This window comes from Megalobrama amblycephala, linkage group LG18, assembly GCF_018812025.1.
Source record: "Megalobrama amblycephala isolate DHTTF-2021 linkage group LG18, ASM1881202v1, whole genome shotgun sequence".
NCBI lineage: Eukaryota > Metazoa > Chordata > Actinopteri > Cypriniformes > Xenocyprididae > Megalobrama > Megalobrama amblycephala.
Window position 1 is genome coordinate 19,740,248 of NC_063061.1, and position 21,781 is coordinate 19,762,028.

Sequence of the window (21,781 nt, forward strand, 5' to 3'; positions counted from 1 at the left end):
GATATAAACTTGAATTCTGAGATATAAAGTCGCAATTGCGTGATAAAAAGTCAGAATTCTGACTTTTTTTCTCACAACTGTGTGAAACGTTGTTATTTTTATTTATTTATTTATTTTTTAGTTGCGGAAATGGGCTTCCATACCACCCGGCCCGCAACTGATCTCAAAAATAAAACATAATCCGGCCCTCTAAATTATTATTGTTGTTATTATTAGTAGTATTATTCTCTAGTTGTCTCATACCATATTTCATATTCAAAAGAATGACATGATTCTATAAAAAATAAAAATAAAAAATTAAGCGCACAGGCAGATTTGATGAGAGCTGGTTCGGGGCTTTCGTAGTTCAGGCTATATGTTGTTTGGCTGCAAAGTGTGAATGAAATATGTTGTTTTCCAAACCGAGAATGAAAGTTTATGAGAAACACAGACAGTTTCAAGAAAGATCATTGCAGTATTTTTTCGTGGAGTTTTTTTGTTAAGTATGGCAAAAATATTTTAGTAATGAAATTTGAAGTAAATGAGAAATAATGCAAAGGAAAGTACATTTTCAGAAATTTTGCGCTTTCTTTTGGTCGAATGTTAAAATGACCCTCCTATGAGGTGTCAATCACAGCAACGGCCCCCAGCCAATTTGAGTTTGAGACCCCTGTCCTAGATCATGAAACTATCACAACTTTTTTCACAACTGTTTTATAGTGTTTTTTGTACTGATTTTTTTTTTTTTTCAGAAAGACATTTCATCAGTTGAACAATCGGTATGTTGTTAAACAATAGTACAATCAATTGAACACACTGTACTTCTTCTATCCCTCAGAGTCTCATTTTCATTTCTATCAAAACATATGATGCTACCCTGACTAATCTCATTGGCCACAGAATCTGCTTGTGCTGTGTAGTAAATTATGTGATTGCTAGTAGATTTCATAATAATGGGGATATCAGTCTGTGCCATCTAAAGTATCATGACTGAACTAAATATGAATTAAATTACAAAGAATAAAGATATACAGTATATTAAAGCAATATACATATTTACCAATATTAAAAGATAAATTCCAGATGAATGAACCTTATCTGATGAAGAATTGTCTATAGTATGTCATGCAACTGAAAGTCTCCAAAGGATTTGGGTAGCTTATTTTGAATGTAACTACTTATAGATAGCAAGATAGCAATGCCCTCTACTGATATTGTATAATCACAATGGAAAAGGTGAAGCGTGAAATTCCCTTCTTAGAACTGGAGAAACTGTTGAGGAGTTGAGAATTTTCTGATACTAACAATCTAGGGTTGGCTCAAACTAAGCTCAACGAAGCATTATAAGTTCTTGGTTTCTGTGCATGTGCAAATGCTGATGCGTAAATGTTGCTTTATTTCATTTTCTTCACTCAATTTTTTTATTTACACATTTGCTTAATACATAAATTATGTCTTAACCCATTTTAGCCCACCGGCAACTATAGTTGCCGCAGTGTATGGTTGTCATTTTCCTTTTGTAAGTTTTTTTCTAGATATTTTCCATGTTTTATTTCTCAATGACATGCAAGAAAACATACAAATAAAGGATTTAAAGATAAAAAAAAAAGGTATTGACTTCCTTCCTGTGACATGAGGCTGTCAACTTCCAACCCCTACTTCCAGGAAGCATAGCGAAGGCAAACCCTCCCAAATAAAAGTAATTTTCATGTTAATATTAGGATTTTTTGTTGACATACATATATCTACGTAATCATGAGGGTCTCTAGAATCATCCAAACAAAACAAATCTTACAAGAGATTTATAGTTCCCATTCAGTCGGTCACGTTCGACGTACGTCGGACAGACCGACGAATAGGAATCTCGCTAGAGAGGCCAATCTACTTCGAGTGTAACTAAAACGAGCCAATGCACATTGGCATGCAATCATATGCATCAGCTGCTCGCCTCGCAGCGCGGGTATATAATGAGCAGCAGGTGCGTTGCATCTTCAGCTTTTCGCTTCGGAGCCGAACGGTGTTTGTTCCTGTTCTCTGCAAGCGAGTGTCTGCTAGAAGACGAGTCAAGCTTTTTGGTTGAACTTCTCTTTTTTTTCCGAGTGCAGGCGAACAGCACAGCAGCGGGGTTGAAGTCCTCTCTTTTTCTGTTTTTGTTTCATTTGCCGTTTTTGAGCAAATAGCTGTTTTGACAGCGTCGGAAGGCTGTTCTCACGGCCGGTACGGTGCGCTTTTGAGCGCTGAAAAGCCATTTTTACGGCTGGTAAGAGTGAGCGCCTTCAAAGAGAGAGAGAGAGCACACGACAGGCTGCACACAATCCCTGTCTGTGTTGCGGCGGCCGTTCCCCTGCGTGCTTCAGCACTTTTAAAAGAGTAAAGTCCCTGAAAGAGCTTACACAAGTAGATTCGCGTCTTTTTAAAGATGACATCCTACTTGTGTTTCTGGATGCGGTCGTTCCTGTCCTCACTGACGGCCACGATCACTGTTTCACATGTCTGGGCGCGTGTTGAAATGATGTTCGTGGGTGTTTCATGTTTTCATATGAGAACATGATCACGTCGACACGCCGGTCGTGACCCTTCTTTCTCCGGGAAGCTTGAGTCCCCTCTGTTGTTGGCCAGCTGCCGCTTGTGTGTAAAAGCACAGCCGCGGGTCTGCCCGACACTCTGGGAAGACCGTGGAGATCAGCGAGAGCAAACCTCTCGCTCCTCTGCGTGTCGTGTGCCGTCGAGCTGCCGGGCTGCAGCGCGGGTTGTCACGGCAACCCAGCGCTCGCTCGGCGCTCTAGATGCGCGGTTCCCTTGCATAATCTCCATTGTAGCGCCCTCTCTGGTGCACCAGAAGAGGTCTACTTTGCTGATATGGCTTGGGTGACATGAGGTTGAGGGGTTCCTTCGGGGAACCAACCCCCTAGGGCCCCTCCCTCTCTAGCGCATTGCAAGCTGTGCAGTTTCTGGAGTGGATTGCTGGTCCTTCTCATAGGGGAACCTAGCATTTCATTCAGAGCTCCAGCTGAGGGACAGACGTCGATTGCAGCATCGGAGAGAGTGCTGTTATGCTCTGGAAATGAGGGTGACGCTGCCCACTGTAATGGTGTGTGCTTATGCTGACTCAGATTCGGAGTTTACAGCCATGCTTTCCTGGGTCTTCCAGATGTGCATGGAAAACTTGGCAGTATGGGGGTATGTTGGTGCCATAAATATGGAATGCCAAAAGTGCCAAAATCTGCATAAGTTTTTCCTCTCTCACTACCCTCTTGGTTGGGGTGGCTGTACACAGACCACACCCACCCTGCATGTGAGGCCAAGGCACTCTTTTTGCATGAGGGTAGTTCTGTGCTGGGGTTGAGCTGCGCTTGTTGACTAACCGTGATCAAAGTCACGGCGCAGGCCCTCAGCCAGACGATGTCCACCTCAGTGGTCCAGAAGTGCCCCCTGGCTTACCTTGTGAGGTGCGAGAGGTTGTCAAGCTAAATGCTTTCTCAATGCTCCCATCTTACGAGGTGGCCTTTTCGGTGACACTGTCGAGGACTGAGCCCAGCGGTTCTCCTCAGTTAGTAGCGGATCGGGGAGCTTCCCATGACAAACCATTGAGTTCCTCTTGGGCCGCCCCTCGGTCTGCTCGTCGCCAAGGGTGTCGTCCCCTGCAAGAAACTCTGGCCCAGCAGGCTCTGCTGTGTCCATTGTGGGGAGATGACGCCTCCCGTCTCTGCAGCTGTTTAAGTGGTTGGTGAGAATCACCCCTGAGACGGGCGACCCAGAGATGGGTGGGGCTGCTCTTCCACCCCTGGAGGAGGGCCGGGTGGTAAATCCTTTTATTGGGTTTGTTTCTGTTCCGCCACTGACCCAAGAGGCAGTGGTACCCAAAATTAAAAGAGCAGTTCCTCCATTTCCAGGTCTGAAGAGGGTTTGGAGAGCAGTGGGAGGAGAAAAACCTCACCACTCTCATCCCCCTCTTCTGTCGCCAGCGGACAGCAGTGAGCAGCGGGCAGCCAAAGCCTCGACTGCTCCCTCTGTCCATCCGTGGAACCAGGTAAGTGTTGCCTAGCACACTGTGACGCCGCTTCGGGCCACCTCACAAAGAGAGCCCCCCGAGCCGCGTCCCTGTGTTCCACCTCGCTGCCCCGCTGCGGGTACGCCAGTGGTCTCTTTGGTCCCGCTTGTACGGTCTCTGCGAGCCTGGTTAGCGCTCCCCAGTCCGTCTCGCTGGCTCATTCGGACCATCAGGCTCGGCTATGCGATTCAGTTCGCCCGGCATCCCCCCAAGTTCAGGGACGTCCTCTTCACTACAGTGAAAGATGTCGTTGCCCCTGTCTTGCGTGCGGAGATCGCAGTCCTACTGGCGGAGGACGCGATGGAGCCGGCCCCTCCAGCCGATATGAGGTCAGGGTTCTACAGTCCCTACTTCATTGTACCCAAAAAGAGCGGTGGGTTACGACCGATCTTGGACCTGCGAGTTTTGAATCGGAGCCTGTACAAGCTACCGTTCAAAATGCTGACGCAGAAGCGCATTTTTGAGTGCATCCGTCCCCGAGATTGGTTTGCAGCGATCGACCTGAAGGACGCGTACTTCCATGTCTCGTTTCTTCCGCGACACAGGCCATTCCTGCGCTTTGCGTTCGAAGGTCGAGCATATCAGTACAGAGTCCTACCCTTCGGGCTGGCCCTGTCTCCCCGCGTCTTTACGAAAGTCGTAGGGGGAGCCCTTGTTCCCATGAGAGAACAGGGTGTTCGCATTCTCAACTACCTCGACGACTGGCTCATTCTAGCACAGTCCCGGGGTTAGTTGTGCGAACACAAGGATTTGGTGCTCAGACACCTCAGCCAGTTGGGTCTTCAGGTCAACTGGGAAAAGAGCAAACTCTCCCCTGTGCAGAGGATCTCTTTTCTCGGTATGGAGCTGGATTCGGTCGAACAGATAGCACGCCTCACAGAGGAACGTGCTCAGTCGGTGTTGAACTGCCTGAATACGTTCAATGGCAGGACAGCGGTCCCACTGAAATTCTTTCAGAGGCTCCTGGGGCATATGGCGGCCGCGGCGGCAGTAACCCCGCTTGGTCTGCTTCATATGAGACTGCTTCAACACTGGCTTCACGGCAGAGTCCCGAGATGGACGTGGCAACGCGGCCAATCCGGGTGCTAATCACTCAGGAGTGCCGCCAAGCCTTCAGTCCGTGGTCGGACCCTTTGTTTCTCCGGGCAGGAGTGCCCCTAGAACAAGTGTCCCGGCATGCTGTGGTATTCACAGATGCTTCTGCCACCGGCTGGGGTGCCACGTACAACAGGCATGCAGTGTCAGGGGTTTGGACGGGACCCCATCTGCATTGGCACATCAATTGCCTCGAGTTGCTAGCAGTATGTCTTGCTCTGAGCCACCTCAAAGGGCCGCTAGGGGGGAAGCATGTACTGGTCCGTACGGACAACACTGCGACCGTTGCGTACATCAACCATCAAGGTGGTCTACGCTCCCGTCGCATGTCGCAACTCGCCCGCCATCTCCTCCTCTGGAGTCAGAAGCGTCTGAGGTCGCTTCATGCCATTCTTGTCCCTGGTGTGCTCAGCCATGTGGCCGACGAGCTATCACGAGCTGAGCTGCCAGGAGAGTGACGACTCCACCCCCAGGTGGTCCAGCTGATCTGGAGAGAGTTTGGAGAGGCTCAGGTAGACCTGTTTGCCTCACCGGAAACCTCCCACTGCCAGTTGTTTTACCCCGTCCGAGGGAACACTCGGGACAGACGCACTGGCACTCAGCTGGCCCCGGGGCCTCCGCAAATATGCGTTTCCCCCAGTGAGCCTACTTGCACAGACCCTGTGCAAAGTCAGGGAGGACGAGGAGCAGGTCCTCTTAGTTGCGCCCTATTGGCCCAACCAGACCTGGTTCCCAGAACTTTCACTCCTTGCGACAGCCCTCCCTGGCCCATTCCTCTGAGGAAGGACCTTCTTCTCAGAGACGGGGCACTCTTTGGCACCCGCATCCAGACCTCTGGAAACTCCATGTCTGGTCCCTGGACGGGACGCGGAGGTTCTAGGTGACTTACCCCCTGAGGTACTTAACACCATCACTTCGGCACTTGCACTGTCTACGAGACGTGCTTACGCCTCGAAGTGGAACCTGTTCGTCGAGTGGTGCTCTTCTCGCCGAGAAGACCCCCGAGGATGCTCGATCGGAGTCGTGCTTTCCTTCTTGCAGCAAGGGTTGGAGCGTAGGCTGTCCCCCTCCACCCTCAAAGTCCATACTGCTGCTATCTCCGCTTACCACGACCACATAGATGGCAAATCTGTTGGTCAGCACGACCTGGTCGTCAGGTTCCTTAGGGGGGCGAGACGGTTAAATCCTCCTTGTCCCCCCTCCATACCCTCTTGGGACCTCACTCTGGTGCTAAGAGCACTTCAGATTGCTCCCTTTGAGCCTTTGCAATCGGCAGACTTAAAGATTCTGTCTATGAAGACTTTGCTGTTGGTTGCATTGGCCTCCATCAAGAGGGTAGGGGACCTGCAGTCATTTTCGGTCGATGTATCGTGCCTGGAGTTCGGGCCGGGTGATAGCCACATGGTACTAAGACCCCGGCCTGGCTATGTGCCCAAGGTTCCTACCACTCCCTTCAGGGACCAGGTGGTGAGCCTGCAAGCACTGCCCTCGGAGGAAGCAGACCCAGCCCTGGCTTTGCTCTGTCCAGTTCGCGCTTTGCGACAGTACATAGACAGAACCCAAAGCCTCAGGACCTCAGACCAGCTCTTTGTCTGTTATGGAGGCCAGCAGAAGGGAAAGGCTGTCTCCAAGCAGAGGATGGCCCACTGGATAGTGGATGCCATCGCCCTGGCTTACCAAGCTCAGGGCATGCCCTGCCCGCTCAGGTTGCATGCTCACTCCACGAGAGGTGTCGCATCCTCCTGGGCGCTGGATCGTGGCGCCTCGCTGACAGACATTTGTAGAGCTGCGGGCTGGGCGACACCTACACGTTCGCTAGATACTATAGCCTTCGCGTCGAGCCGGTCTCCTCCCGTGTTCTCGCCACAGGTCAGAGGCACGGAGAGGCCCCGGCTTAGTGTCGGCTTGCTGCGCTACATGCGCTTCTTTTCTCCAGAGAGTCCCTACAAGGCAGACCCTGTCGAGTCCTCCGATATCCCTTCGGCAGCTGACGTGGCAGAGCGTCTGGCGCCAGGCCTATACTCCGTTGTATCCTTGAGAACCGGGTTTAGGCTGGGTTCCATATGTATGACCCTACGGGGATCCCATATGGTTGGTTCCACGGTTGCTCCTAAACGAAGCCTGTGTCTTTCCCTCTGGGAGAACCTACCCTTCATCGGGTTGGAGTCACCCCAGCTCTTCCATATGTAGCACAGCCCTACAGGGTTAGTCCATATGTACTTCTCCACATAACTCCTTCGGGGAAGGATGTGGCTTCCGCAGCGTTCCTTTCCCAGCGAAAGGGTACGCTTTCCCAGCGTTATCCAATAGTCTCACTGAATGGGTTTTGGGGAACAGCAGTGATCGACTCTCTCTGTGTTAGCCCTGTCCCACCATCCTCAGGCAAGGGGGTTCAGGTGGCTTACAACAGAGCGCTGGAAGGGGGCAGCTCCTGTGGCGCTTTGGTAGGGATTCCTATTCGTCGGTCTGTCCGACGTACGTCGAACGTGACCGACTGAATGGGAACGTCTCGGTTACAAAGGTAACCCTCGTTCCCTGAAGGAGGGAACGGAGACGTACGTCCCGTCGCCACAGTCGCTGTACCCCGCTGATGCTGCTGCCTATCCGGTTCGGCTCCTCAGCGAAAACCTGAAGATGCAACGCACCTGCTGCTCATTATATACCCGCGCTGCGAGGCGAGCAGCTGATGCATATGATTGCATGCCAATGTGCATTGGCTCGTTTTAGTTACACTCAAAGTAGATTGGCCTCTCTAGCGAGATTCCTATTCATCGGTCTGTCCGACGTACGTCTCCATTCCCTCCTTCAGGGAACGAGGGTTACCTTTGTAACCGAGACGTTTTTTGTATACTTAGTCAAAGGTCCAAGCGGCAACTATAGTTGCCGTTGGGCAAATGACTTGTAAGTACATATATCATGGGGAAATGGGGTATACTGTGTTTAATGGGTTAATAAATCAAGGTTATTTGTCTTGTTTAGTGCTTTTTGCTTTCATAATATTTTATATTGTTATATATTATATATTGTTATTTGTTAACTTATTTATTTTTTAATTTATTTAATTTTTGTTTGTTTGTTGTATGTGACCCTGGACTACAAAACCAGTAATAATGGTAAATTTTTTGAAATTAAGATTTATACATCATCTGAAAGCTGAATATATATAAGATTTCAATTGATGTATGGTTTGTTATGATATGACATTTGGCCGAGATACAACTATTTGAAAATCTGGAATCTGAAGGTGCAAAAAAAATTGAAATATTGAGAAAATTGCCTTAAAGTTGACCAAAGGAAGTCCTTAACAATGTATATCCACTCACAATTTTTTTTTTTTTTATATATTTACAGTAGAAAATTTAGAAAATATCTTAATTAGGATATTAAGTAAAGATCATGTTTAATGATTTTTGGTATTAAAGAAAAAAAAAATCAATAATGTTGACCCATACAATGTATTGTTTGCTATAGCTAAAAATATATCTATGCAACTTATGACTGGGTTTGTGGTCCAGGGTCACATATAGATGTAATTTTTTCTAATGAACAATATAATTTTACTTTTTAATTCACAATGCTCTGTTGGAGCAACTTAATGGCTGCACTTTGTTCTGCACTATGTTCCACCACTTTAAAACAAACGGATTTGTTGTTTGTTTTGTTTTCATATTCAAGAGATTATAAGTTAGATGCAGCTTTTTTGTGTTCACTTCGAACCTCTTCAACTTTGATTGATCTGTTGATCTGTTGAAAGCAGTTATTTTGAGTTAGATGCATAAATGTTCTCCTCCTATTCAAATTTTACATTGAGGGGTGCATACAACATATTTGCCCACCGGCAACTATAGTTGCCGCACATTCAAACACGTTTTTTTAAGAAAAAAAAAACAAAAAACCTGGGGAAAATAAATGCAGAACATGTTCACATAGGACACTATTAACAGGACTATATGCATGAAACCATTCAGAAAAATTTGGGCACAAATGGATTAACACTTTATTAACACTTGAATGATGAAAAGAACTAATTAACAATAATTATTAATATTTATTTAGTGTACACCAGCTACAAATTATGCCTTCATTAATAATGTTGACTGTTAACACATATTTATGTTATACATTGATACATGTTGCCTGCTTTGTCGGATATGCCTATACAGAGGAAATTCATAGAAAGAAATTAACATATGTGGTAACAATAAGGTTCATTTGTTAACATTAATTAATGTATTACCTAACATGAACTAACCATGAGCAATACATTTGTTACTGTATTTGTTAATCTTTGTTAACATTAGTTCATAAAAATCCAGCTGTTCATAGTTTGTTCATGTTAGTTCACAGTGCATTAACTAATGTTAACAAATACAATTCTTGATTTTAATAATGTATTAGTAAATGTTGAAATTAACATTAACAAAGATTTAAAAAATGCTCTAGAAATGCAGTTCATCAATAGTTCATTTTAACTAATGCAGTTAACTAATGTTAACTACTGAACCATATTATAAAGTGTTACCAAATATGTATTGAAGTATTTAAAATTTGCACTTAAAGAAAATGGTCACATCATTAGCTGTTTTGATTGCATAAATAAATGTACAAATAAATAAAAATCAGTTTGAATTAACTTTTATGTATGCACATTTTTAACATCCTTTGTCTTATTTCTTTGGATTGTAAACCATATATTATGGGATTCAATCCAGGTGGTATAACATGAAACATCATACCCCCGAACTTCCTAGACTCAGCATATACAGGGAAACGATGGAGAACAATGGGAACAAATCCACAGATCTGCATGATTATATAAACAGCTAAGTGAGTGCTGCAGGTTTTAATGGCTTTGCTGTTGGTTGCTTTGTTATTGCTTTTTATACATACCATCACTATTCTGAGATATGTCAGTAACACCCACCCCAGTGAGGAGGTGAGTAAAACCACAGTAAAAGTTAATCCATATATATTATTAATCACTGTATTTTCACAGGACAGTTTAAATAGTGAAGGATTGTCACAAAAGTGGTTTGCAATGAATGATCTGCAGTGAGAGAGACGCACACTGAGGCCGATCAAAATTGACACTGGAACTACTGCAGCACCCCAGGCTCCTGCCGACAGTTTTACAATCATTTTATTGCTCATTATAGTTGGGTATCGCAGTGGATTGCATATGGCCACATATCTATCAAAGGCCATGATCATTAGAATAGTATGGGATGTTGTTCCATAAAAATGTGCAAAAAAAGCTTGGAAAACACACTCCACATATGTGATGTAGCGCTCAGATGGGTCTGTCATTAAGTCCTTCAGTAAACGCGGTACAAGGACAGTTATTCCTATAATATCACTCACTGGCAAATGACAGAAAAGAATGTACATAGGCTGGTGTAAACTTTTTTCCGCTAAGATCTGAATCAAAATCCCAATGTTAGACACCATTGCAAAGACATAAGCCATCAACAGAAAAATGAATGTAAGCTGGCTTGACTGAGGTGTAATTTGCAGTCCCTCCACTAAGAGTACACTATATCTAAATGTCAGGTTGTCCATTTGTGACCTAAAGAAAACACAGATTAAGTGACAAACACTTGTATTAACAACATAATATCTCAAAGCATTGCTACAGGTAGATTATTTATGCTTCCAGAGAGCAGTCATGTTTTATATTAATGTTGAAAAACATACTAGGGTTTTCTTTGTTATGTCACTCTTTATTATCTATTTCTTTCTGTAGAAAGGTTACTCCTTAATTTTACCAAGGGAATTTGACCTTTTTTCATTTACACTTGCTTACAGAACTCACTGCTTACACTGCTCACTGCTTGCTTTACAGATCACTGTACAATTATGTAATATGAGTTTTATATAATATGACTACATCTAAAATATTCTTTACTTACCAAGGAAAATGACCAATGGATACACAGTCATCACTTCATAAAAATGTCACTTCATATAAATGTCACTTCATATACAGAGGCATCTAACTCTATTAGTCAGTGTTACTGAATTATCATTAGTTATGAAGAGCACAACCTGGTTGTCTCTGAGTAGATTTAAGCAGGCATCACCATTTTATTTATGTGTCACCACAACTTATGTCTTGTCATCATACCCCAAGAGTGAAAATACACTTGTATCTCTTTTTTCTGTGATTGGTGCACTGCTTACCAGGGGTTTGTTTCCCAAAAGCATTTTTAGCCAGCTATGATTGCAGGATTTGTTGTTACCAAAGCTCAGTGATTTGGTGTTTCTCAAAACCATAATTCTAGTATATATTTGCAAACAGCATAGCAAAATTGTGGTTGGATCTGCAGCTCTCGAACCTGTCATTAGAAGCTTAGTTTGTGGTTAGTATAACAGATGAACTTTTATTTATATAGCGCTTTTTACAATGCAGATTGTGTCAAAGCAGCTTTACAGTGATAACTGGTATATAATTTTGGCTGCACAGCAGCTCTTAGCTCCATCCAATTGAGGATCGTATTCATCACGCCGGTATGGACGGTTTGCTGAGGAACTGTGCCACTGGCTGTCGTGTCGATGAGGCCTTCACAGCGGATGATCTAGTTGACTAAATCTCCGCTAATACTTCAGGGCTGCGTTGTCGTTGTGTCAAGGCGCAGGTCCTCAATCTCACCTGGGTATGGTCCGGATCCGGTTGACTACAGTATACCTCGGGATAAACATAGAGACTAATATTAGCGTAGATGCAATGTCTTCTGCAAATACTTCTGATGAAACGAGTACATCTAGTGTTATAAGAAGTGTTCCTGGTTCCTGCTGTCCTAATTTATGCAGCCTAACAATCCTTTTACGGATTTGAAAGTATAAATTGATTGTAACAAGTTCAAAGTTCGTAGGGAAGGAAGAGGACAGGGTTGGCTTTGACTGCTGACTGAGCTTTTATTTCAAGTAATAAATCTCCAACCAAAAGTCTGTGCAATGCAGAACAATAACATAATACAGATCCACAGATGGGCTTCACTCCAGTAACATCCACAGGATCAGTCCAGCGTCCTCAGTCAGCAGTCCCTCTCTCTCTCACACACTCCTGCTTCTCCTGGCATTTTATCCTGTCTCCGCGCCAATTACTGGAATGAGAAACAGGTGTTCGTTATTTACATTTAACCCACTCACTCACCATGCATCTCCCGACTCTCTCTCCCGCTGCAGACTCCGCTGAACCACGCCCCCTGATGCGTCAGTCTGCAACACAAAGGGGAGAGAAAAATCAGGAGAGTGAAGCAATGGCCTGCCACATAGAGCGACCTTCACCTGGGTAAAGGCCTGCTGGCACGGCTCCGTCCACTGGACCGTATCTGGTGCCTCCTTTTTAGTTAGATCAGTCAAAGGGCTGTTGAGGTCCGAATAATTCGGTACAAACCTTCTATAATATCCCGCCAGCATCGAGGAACTGTCTAACCTCCTTTTTGGTCTTGGGGCGCGGACAGGTCACAATTGCTGCCGTCTTATCAATTTGGGGACGCACCTGTCCATGTCCTAAGTGGAAGCCCAGATACCTTACTTCCACGCGCCCAATCGCACACTTCTTCGGGTTGGCCGTAAGCCCGGCCCCCCTCAGCGATCTCAAGACGACCCTCAAATGCTGCATATGCTGCTGCCAGTCATTACTGAAGATAATAATATCATCCAGATAGGTAGCAGCATATGCACCATGGGGCCGCAAAATTTTATCCATGAGTAGCTGAAAGGAGGCCGGTGCCCCAAACAGCCCGAACAGAAGTGTAACAAATTGGTGTAATCCGAACGCCGTCGTGAAAGCTGTCTTTTATTTGGATAATGGCGACAAGGGGATCTGCCAATATCCCTTCGTAAGGTCCAATGTCGAACAAAAGCGAGCCGTACCGAGCCAGTCAAGCAGTTTGTCCACCCGTGGCATTGGATACGTGTCGAATTTCAACACAGCATTCACCTTGCGGTAATCCACACAGAACCGTACTGAGCCATCTGTTTTGGGAACCAAAACTATCGGCTCGCCAAGTTACTGCGGGATTCTTCTATTACCCCAATTTCAAGCATTACCCTAATTCTGCCTGTACTACCTTTTTCTTGTGTTCAGGCAATCTATATGGCCGGCTGCGAATCACCACGCCCGGTCTCGATGTGGTGCTGAATGAGGTTTGTACGGCCCGGTAGGGGAGAAAACACGTCATCTCCCAAAACACAAAACATCTCCCCCTGGGGCCAGAGTGAGGGATTGTTTTTTGACATTTGCCTCTGGCCCGAGATCATCCTCTCCGCTAATCACCGTCGCCAGTATCACTGATTCTGCCTCATTCCATTTTTTCAGGAGATTGAGGTGGTAAATTTGACGTGCTCCTCTCCTATCTGATCGTATCACCTCATAATCGAGCTCACCAATTTTCCGTGTAACCTCAAATGGTCCTTGCCACTTTGCAAGTAATTTTGAACTTGAAGTGGGGAGCAATACAAGCACTTTATCTCCCGGTGAAAATTTACGCAAATTAGTCTCCCTGTCATACAGCCGGCTCTGTCTGTCCTGGGCTTGTAACAAATTCTCCATGGATAGCCGCCCCAAGGTGTGGAGTTTTGTTCTCAAGTCCAGCACATACTGAATTTCGTTTTTAGCCTGAGACGGTCCGTCCTCCCAAGTCTCTTTTAGGACGTCCAGCACCCCGCGGGGGTGGCGTCCGAAGAGAAGCTCGAAGGGGGAAAACCCTGTGGAGGCTTGCGGGACCTCTCACACAGCGAATAACAGGGGTTCTAACCACTTATCCCAATTTTTGGCGTCCTCTTGAACGAATTTACGAATCATGGATTTAAGCGTGCTGTTAAAACGTTCGACCAGTCCGTCCGTTTGTGGGTGAAAGATGCTGGTACGAATCGATTTAACGTCCAATAACTCGTAAAGTTTGCGTAATGTGCATGACAAACGCCGTGCCTTGATCAGTGAGGATTTCTTTTGGAATCCCCACTAGGGAGATTAGACTAAACAGTGCGTCCGCAACACTCTTAGCGGAAATGTTGCGGAGAGCCACTGCTTCGGGATATCACGTTGCATAATCCACAATGACTAATGCAAAGCGATGCCCTCTCGCTGATTGCTCTAATGGCCCGATGAGGTCCATACCAGTTCTCTCGAAGGGGACCTGCATTAATGGGGGGGGGTGCAAAGGCGCTTTTGGAGCGGCCGGTGGATTCACCATCTGACATACACGACAAGACGCGCACCACCTGCGCACATTCTCGTGGATGCCCGGCCAAAAGAATCAGGTCATGAGGCGATTTAGTGTTGCCGTTTGTCCTAAATGCTCAGCCATTGGATTAGAATGAGCCGCTTGGAAAAGCATTTCCCTGCGGCTCTCTGGAACTAACAACTGGGGTGTATCTTCCTTTGTCTGAGTGTCTTGGGTCACTCGATACAACCTATCTTTTATGATCGCAAAATATGGATAAGAAAGCGGACGTCCAGGCTGGAGAGGGTGACCGTCAATGATACTGACCTTTTCAAAGGCATGTTTTAGCGTTTTGTCCTGAGACTGCTCCAGGGAAAGTCATCGCGGTCTGAAAGAATAAGTCTTCTGATTCCGCTCTGTTCTTCTGAGGCTGTACTGATTGATCCCCGGCAGTGTTAACTTCGTTGACTAAATATTTTCGTCATTATTTTCGTCACAAATATATTTTTGCGGACGAAAATGAAACGAAAACTAAAAAATAAGTCACTGATGGAGACTAAAACTATGACTAAATTGATTGACATTATCGTCAACGAATAAAGGACAAGACGAAAATAGACTGTGACGAAAATCCAATCAGCAGACGGGAGAGATGTGAGGAATGAACACAAGAACCAATCGTCAAAACGGAACAGGCGAGACTGCATGAGAAGAGAACCAATCAGAGCCTGACTTATTGAGACGTGAAGCGAAGGTATTCAGTCTTTGACTGAGCTCGCGGGAAGACGGCATTGGAAGAGACGATGTGTAAAAGAGCTACAAAATGTCCACAGCCGGGAGAAAAAGAAGGGGAGACTTGTGGGCTCACTTCACGTTTGATGACGAACAAAACAAAACAAAGTGTGAAGCATGCGGAGCGGTCATTCGTGGCAAGAACACAACCAATTCGAAAAGACATTTACAGACGAGCCACCCTGATATTTTCTCAAAGGTAAATTCACAACGATGTTTATTGAGCTAAAGAAAATTGGACTGCAGTGCGTAGATGTTGTAGCATTAAATATTACGAACTGAAAAGTACTGCAAAATAGCCCCTTCTTCAAATTAGATGAGAGCACCATACGAATATGTAAAATTATACTACATACATTTGATTAATACTAATGTTTAGTATATTTCATAATGTTCTACTTGTTGACAACATCACAAATATTTCTAGATTAGTCATGTGAAACGTGACTGTTCACATCCTATCATTATACATACTAATCTAGCAATATTGTGGTATTTAAAACATACAATATTGCTAGACAAATGAATACCTTATAAAATCTTGTTACTTTTTTTATCCACACCAAATAATGTGATTGCAATGAATAAATAATATAAACGTATTTAAACTATTTTCCTTTTTTATGTCACAGCTACAGAAGTCTCCTGATGAAGGCGGTGAACCAAGCACAAAAAAGGCAAAAATGTCCAATCAAAACATTGCAGAAGCACTGTTAGGTACTACAAAGTACAAAAGCAATGCCAGAGAACAGCAAGTAAAAGAGGAGGCTATAGCAAAATGGATTGGACGTTCAGGGTTACCACTGACTACAGTAGAAGATGATGACTTTATTCTCATGATAGAAACATTTGATAAGAAGCTGACAGTGCCAAAGAAAACAAAGATAAACAATCTGATTGAAAAACACTATGAGGAAGAAATGACAAAGTTTAAGAAACGACTGTGTGGTGCTCGTAAAGTGTCAATTGGAATTGACCTATGGACTAAAAAGGGACTGTCTGCATCATTCCTTGGCATAAGTTGTTGCTTTTTTTGTGTTGATCAAAACAATCCAGAACACATCCTGCTCGCTCTTGAACAAGTTGCCCATCCACACACTGCCCAGTCCATTAACCCTCTGGAGTCTGAGGCTGATTTTGGGCCCTGGAGAAGTTTTGACATGCTCTGACATTTGTGCTTTTATCAGTTGATTATAAACATATTAATGACAAAAGTGTCATTACACTGTATTCAGCACAAACTAGGCTACCATAATATGTGAGGAACATGTATGTACATGTTTGTGTTTTTAAAGGAATAATGTTTATGCGTGGTTATTGAAAAAACAAAACAAAAAAGTAACTGAAACAATACCTCAAAATGCATACTAAATGTTTTTTCACAAGACTTTTGAGAATTGTATATTTTAGTGTAGAGTTTTTGCTTCAAAATGATGTGGAAATGATCCTCCCTACTCTGACACATAAAACATTGTATTGATTTTAAATTTCCAAGACACTTTTTGTTTAGCTAGGCCATATGCGAAGAGGTGTGACTCTTCATGAATAATGAAGTGATTTACACCTGGGGAGATTAAGACCCTGCCCCTAATGAGCCGCATAATGAGCCATTCAGTCAGGAATGTGACTGAGTCAACTAAGAAAATGCAAAGACAAGACATATCATTGTTTTTTTTCTTTTTTATTTAAAATAAAGTTAACAATATAATCCACATATAAACTAGGGTCAAAGGCACATTTTGTGTATACAGGCAAATAAAGGTAAGGTTTATATAAAAAGCCCACTTTTACACCCTATACATAACCTGCTTGATCACATATAGATAATCTTTGCAGCCCAATGGTCAGTGAGAGGTGGTGAACAGAGAATCTGAACAGTCACACATCTGTGTGCCATTTTTGAAAACAGTTCCTTTTCAACTGAAGACACAAGTAAATGTCACATGCCTGGCATTTCCAAGGTGTGTCTTGCCTTTTACCAAGCTGTACTTTGCAAAGCATGCAGTTCCGACGACCAGCGGTGGCATTATTCCTTGCATTTTGAACATTTTGAAGAGACTCTTAGGAGTGTGTTCATCAGCAGGACGCAGCTGTGGTCCAGGTTCCCGTGCAGGTAGGAATCTCAGAGTCTGTGGAACCATGTCAGTGTCATTATCTGTTTTCCATGACAGAGCTGAATGCCTGTTGCTTGTCTGAATGTTTTTCTTGGCCTTTTTTGCAAGGGGTTTTGGAGCACTCTCATTAGGGCTATAGCTGGAGAAAAAAAAACAGTGAGATGGTTATTACACAAAGGAGCTATACTATTTGCATCATCAATAACTAATACTAATATAATGTTTATTATTGTATATATTAACATTACCAAGCACTAATACTAATATTGTGCACGCATAAGAAAGAAAGCCATACAGACACATATATACATACACTACCGTTCAAAAGTTTGGGATCACTAAGATTTTTAATGTTTTTAAAAGAAGTTTCGTCTGCTCACCAAGGCTACATTTATTTAATTAAAAATACAGTAAAAACAGGAATATTGTGAAATATTATTCCAATTTAAAATAACTGTGTACTATTTAAATATATTTCACAAAGTCATTTATTCTTGTGATGTCAAAGCTGAATATTCACCATCATTACTCCAGTCTTCAGTGTCACATGATCCTTCAGAAATCATTCTAATATGATGATTTGCAGCTCAAGAAACATTTCTGAACAATTGTAAACAATAAATGTCTCTTGAGTAGCAAATCCTCATATTAGAATGATTTCTGAAGGATCATGTGACACTGTAGACTAAATAGTACACAGTTATTTTAAATTGGAATAATATTTCACAATATTACTGTTTTTACTGTATTTTTAATTGAATAAATGTAGCCTTGGTGAGCAGATGAAACTTATTTTAAAAACATAAAAAATCTTAGTGATCCCAAACTTTTGAACGGTAGTGTACATAGGCCTACCATATAGTGGGTGAACATGTACTTACTCTTTCTCATTATCGCCTGTGTTGCTGGGTGCCCTCTTAGTGGGAATTGCAGGTGAATGTGAGAGTGATGGATCCACATTTCTAAAACAAAACAAAAAAACTGTTATTATTAGCATATAAGATACTACTCTCATACCATTACCTATGCATAACGGACAGGAAAGTAACAGGTATACAAGCATGCTGTATATGTCTGTCAACTGGCCATTACCGGACAAAGTGTGCGAATGTGTAAACGTTACAGTCTGCTATATCAGTTTGCACATATAGTTGGTAAACGTGTACTTACTCTTTCTCATTATCGCCTGTGTTGCTGCGTGCCCTCTTAGTGAGAATTTCAGGTGAATGCGAGAGTGATGGATCCACATTTCTAAAACAAAACAAAAAAACTGTTGTTATTATTAGCATATAAGATACTACTCTCATACCATTAGCTATGCATAACTGACAGGAAATTAACAGGTATACAAGCATGCTGTATATGTCTGTCAATTGGCCATTACCGGACAAAGTGTGCGAATGTGTAAACGTTACAGTCTGCTATATCAGTTAGCACATTTAGTGAATAGCAACACGTTCGCGCATTTCACAACCAAGCATATTTTAGCACATTCACGTCTATCATAATATGCTATTCAACTGCATGCAGTTAATCGATCTAACGCGTGTATCCAACGTATCTATGCATATTAATAACAAGTCGAATATCAACAGAAAAGCATTCTATTTATAAGCATTTTTATGAGATAAAGTTATATAGAGTTATATAGATAGGCCTAGATGTAAATATAAGACAAATATATATGTACGCTTATATAGAAAAAACACGTCAAATAATTTAAGTAAAACTAAATCACTTACTCATCAGAAACTGTATCTTCAGCTGGATCAAGTCGCTCTTCAAAATGCAGACGTTCATCGTCAGAGTCGTGTTCTTCTTCCGAGGAAAAAGTGAACTCTTCCTCACTGTCCAGGACCATCTGAAGAGGCTGCTCACCTGAGTAGTGATGCTTTTTAAGACGCTGTTAGGGGCGTTTACAGTTTGCATAGATCGCCTCAGCACATTATCTTATGAATAGAGCGCTCTGCGCGTGGGACGGGCACACATTAAAGATAATTAGGTAAGACAGGAGAAACAGTACCTCTCTTTACTTTTATACTGATTACATAAAGGGAGAATATTTTTTTTAGAATTTATTTGTTTCGTTTAAAAGTAGACACTTAAAGCTTTGCAAAGACATATCTCTCATGTCCATGTATCATGTATAAGCCGTCTATTTTAGTTACTTTTAGTGACCTTTTAGAATGATGTTTGCAGAGACGGAGATGGCAGGACAGCACACCCTGTATATTTTATTTATTTTTAAAAAGCACAAAGTTTTATTTTGATTGTGAGTGTACACAAAAAAAAAGAAGACATTCTATAGTTTCATTTGATATATTACTTATGTCTCTATGATAAAAAATGACGGAGTATTTTAAGTCTGTTTTGCTGCAATGTGAAAAAAAAACTGCAAAACGCGCCGGCGCGTTTTTAGACCTCAGAGTGTTAAGGCCTGCGTGGATAAGTGCATGCAGGAATGGGGCATTTCAAATGACAAAATTCTGACTGTAATAACGGACAATGGTAGCAATATGGTAGCAGCATTTAAACACAGTACTCAAGAAGAAGAAGAGGCTAGCTCAGATGATCAAGAGGAGTCCCCCCGAGGTGAAACTGATTCAGAGGAGACTGAAGACCATCGGTAAGCCACTTTTATTAATAATTTCATTTGACAGTAAGTGAATGTATTACCTCATTTACCTGATATGTATTTACTTTCTTTTTGGTAGCTATCAAAACATGGAGATGGATATGGAAAGGATGCCATGTGTGGTTCACACGCTTCAGCTTGTGGTCCACATGCTAAACAAGGAGGCAAGTGTGAAGCTCTTTCGCAAGTCATCTGTTGCAACACAGAAGATTTTGGATAAGTGTGGCCTAATTGTTGTGAATGATTGTCCCACGCGCTGGTCAAGTACATATTACATAATTGCAGGGCTCCTCAAAGTTAAAGATCCTCTTTGCGAAATAGCGAATGTGATGGGGTGGGACAACTTACTCTCTAGTGAGTGGCAGAAGCTCAGCTCATTGCATGAACTCATGTTGCCTTTTGCCGAACACACACAGACTCTTCAGAGTGACACGATGTCTATGTCACTGATCGTCCCTGCCCTCTTAGATTTGCATAGCCACCTTACTGATTTTGAAGAAAACACAAAGCATCGGGATTTTGTCACTCTAGCACGAAAAATGAAAGTCAATTTAAACCAGCGCTTTGCCTGGGTATTGGATCCATCAGATGAAAAGTTCTCTCCTCTTGTTGCAGCTGCTTTCTTTCTCAACCCTACTGTGTGTGATACTCTCCTTCATGTGGCTGATGACAGTGTTCAGGAACTTTTTAAGCAGGCAGAGGGGTATGTGGTCCAGTGCACTCAGAGTCAAGAGACTCACCCTGATGATGGTGTGGAGGAACTGAATGGACCAGAGCCTGACCCTGGACCACCATCCTCCTCCTCAAGGCAGCCAGTCTTCAGATTTCTGTCCAAATGCCGTGCAAAGCCTAAACCAAAGTCCTCCACATGTAGCATCAGACAGCAACTAAGCAAGTATAAGGAGGAGGTCTCACAGCCCATTACTTGTGATTCAGGAATCCAGTTTTGGCTTGGGAAATGTGACACATTTTATCACAGCTTGAAACCATTAGCATTAGATCTGTTAGCAATGCCGGCTTCGCAAGCTTTTGCAGAGAGAGTACTCAGTGTCACAGGTGACCTTACCAGGGGAAAGCGTAACAGAGCAAAAGTCACTTTAGCACGAAGTGCTTTCTTGAAAATGAATAGAGGTAAATAAGTGTTAGTATTCTGTGGTTGAATTGCCAGCATTGTGGTAGCAAGAAGAAAATGTTGTTCAGTGCACTTTAGATTCAAATTAAAAATGTTTGCACTTATTGTTCAGCTCAGCTGTAAGCTTTAAGGTCCTGGACCTAACTTTATTTTTCTTTTATTGATGGTGAATTGGCAGCTAGTTATTGTTTACATTACCATAACAGTGTTTGTTGCTGCATAAAAGCTTTTGAATTGAAATAAAGACACAGTTGTGTTGAAATAAAGTTGAATTTGTGTTTTATATATTTTGGTTAAGTTTGTTTCCTATACCAGCGGTAAAAAGTTGTCTAGTAAATCTGTTATTGATTTTAGTCTTATTTTAGTCGACTAAAATACCAAGCAATTTTAGCCGACTAAAATAAGACTAAAATTAAAACAAATCAGATGACTAAAACTAAAAAGAATTATAGTCAAAAGACTAAGACTAAAACTAAATTAAAATTTCTTGTCAAAATTAACACTGATCCCCGGTTAGTCTCTCCCACCTGCATTCGTGCATCCTTATCCAGCGTCTTTTCCCCCAAAGAGGCATCAGAGCACAAACAACCCAATAATTTGTTAAATGCTGGCCAATTCATTCCCAGAATTATCAGATGCTGGAGGTGCGGGTTAACTGCCACCTCAACGTTATGCTTTTGACCCCTGAATTGAATAACGACTGCCACCAAAGCCTGATAGGTACCCCCCTTGATACTCACAGGTATTTGGTACCAGCCAGCCTGACCAGGGGCATCCTGCGGGTCGTCCGGGACGTGGATCATTGTCCCCACC

At 43.1% G+C, this 21,781-nt stretch overlaps 3 protein-coding genes across 4 annotated transcripts in view; all 3 read right to left on the reverse strand.

The window, feature by feature from the left end:
- Positions 1-11,162, reverse strand: part of LOC125252374 (olfactory receptor 10H1-like) — a 42,239-nt gene extending 31,077 nt beyond the window's left edge. The window contains exon 1 of the mRNA XM_048165602.1: positions 11,035-11,162. The gene's annotated coding sequence lies outside the window, so the exon portion shown is untranslated. The remainder of the gene's footprint in view (positions 1-11,034) is intronic.
- Positions 1-19,161, reverse strand: part of LOC125252375 — a 97,825-nt gene extending 78,664 nt beyond the window's left edge. Inside the window, exons 1-3 of one of the 2 annotated variants that reach the window (XM_048165603.1) lie at positions 18,944-19,161; positions 18,372-18,452; positions 18,083-18,163 (exon numbers count right to left, since the gene is read on the reverse strand). In XM_048165603.1, coding sequence (XP_048021560.1) covers positions 18,083-18,163; positions 18,372-18,452; positions 18,944-19,062 — 281 coding nt within the window. In that variant the 5' untranslated portion in view covers positions 19,063-19,161. The remainder of the gene's footprint in view (positions 1-18,082; positions 18,164-18,371; positions 18,453-18,943) is intronic. The other variant, XM_048165605.1, reaches the window with a different exon arrangement.
- On the reverse strand, positions 9,545-11,176 carry LOC125252371 (olfactory receptor 10H1-like). The gene is made up of 2 exons (XM_048165598.1): positions 11,035-11,176; positions 9,545-10,691 (listed from the first exon to the last, which is right to left on the reverse strand). The coding sequence occupies exon 2, from the start codon at positions 10,682-10,684 to the stop codon at positions 9,755-9,757; it is 930 nt and encodes a 309-aa protein (XP_048021555.1). The 5' UTR covers positions 10,685-10,691; positions 11,035-11,176; the 3' UTR covers positions 9,545-9,754.
- Positions 19,162-21,781: the final 2,620 nt, after the last annotated feature.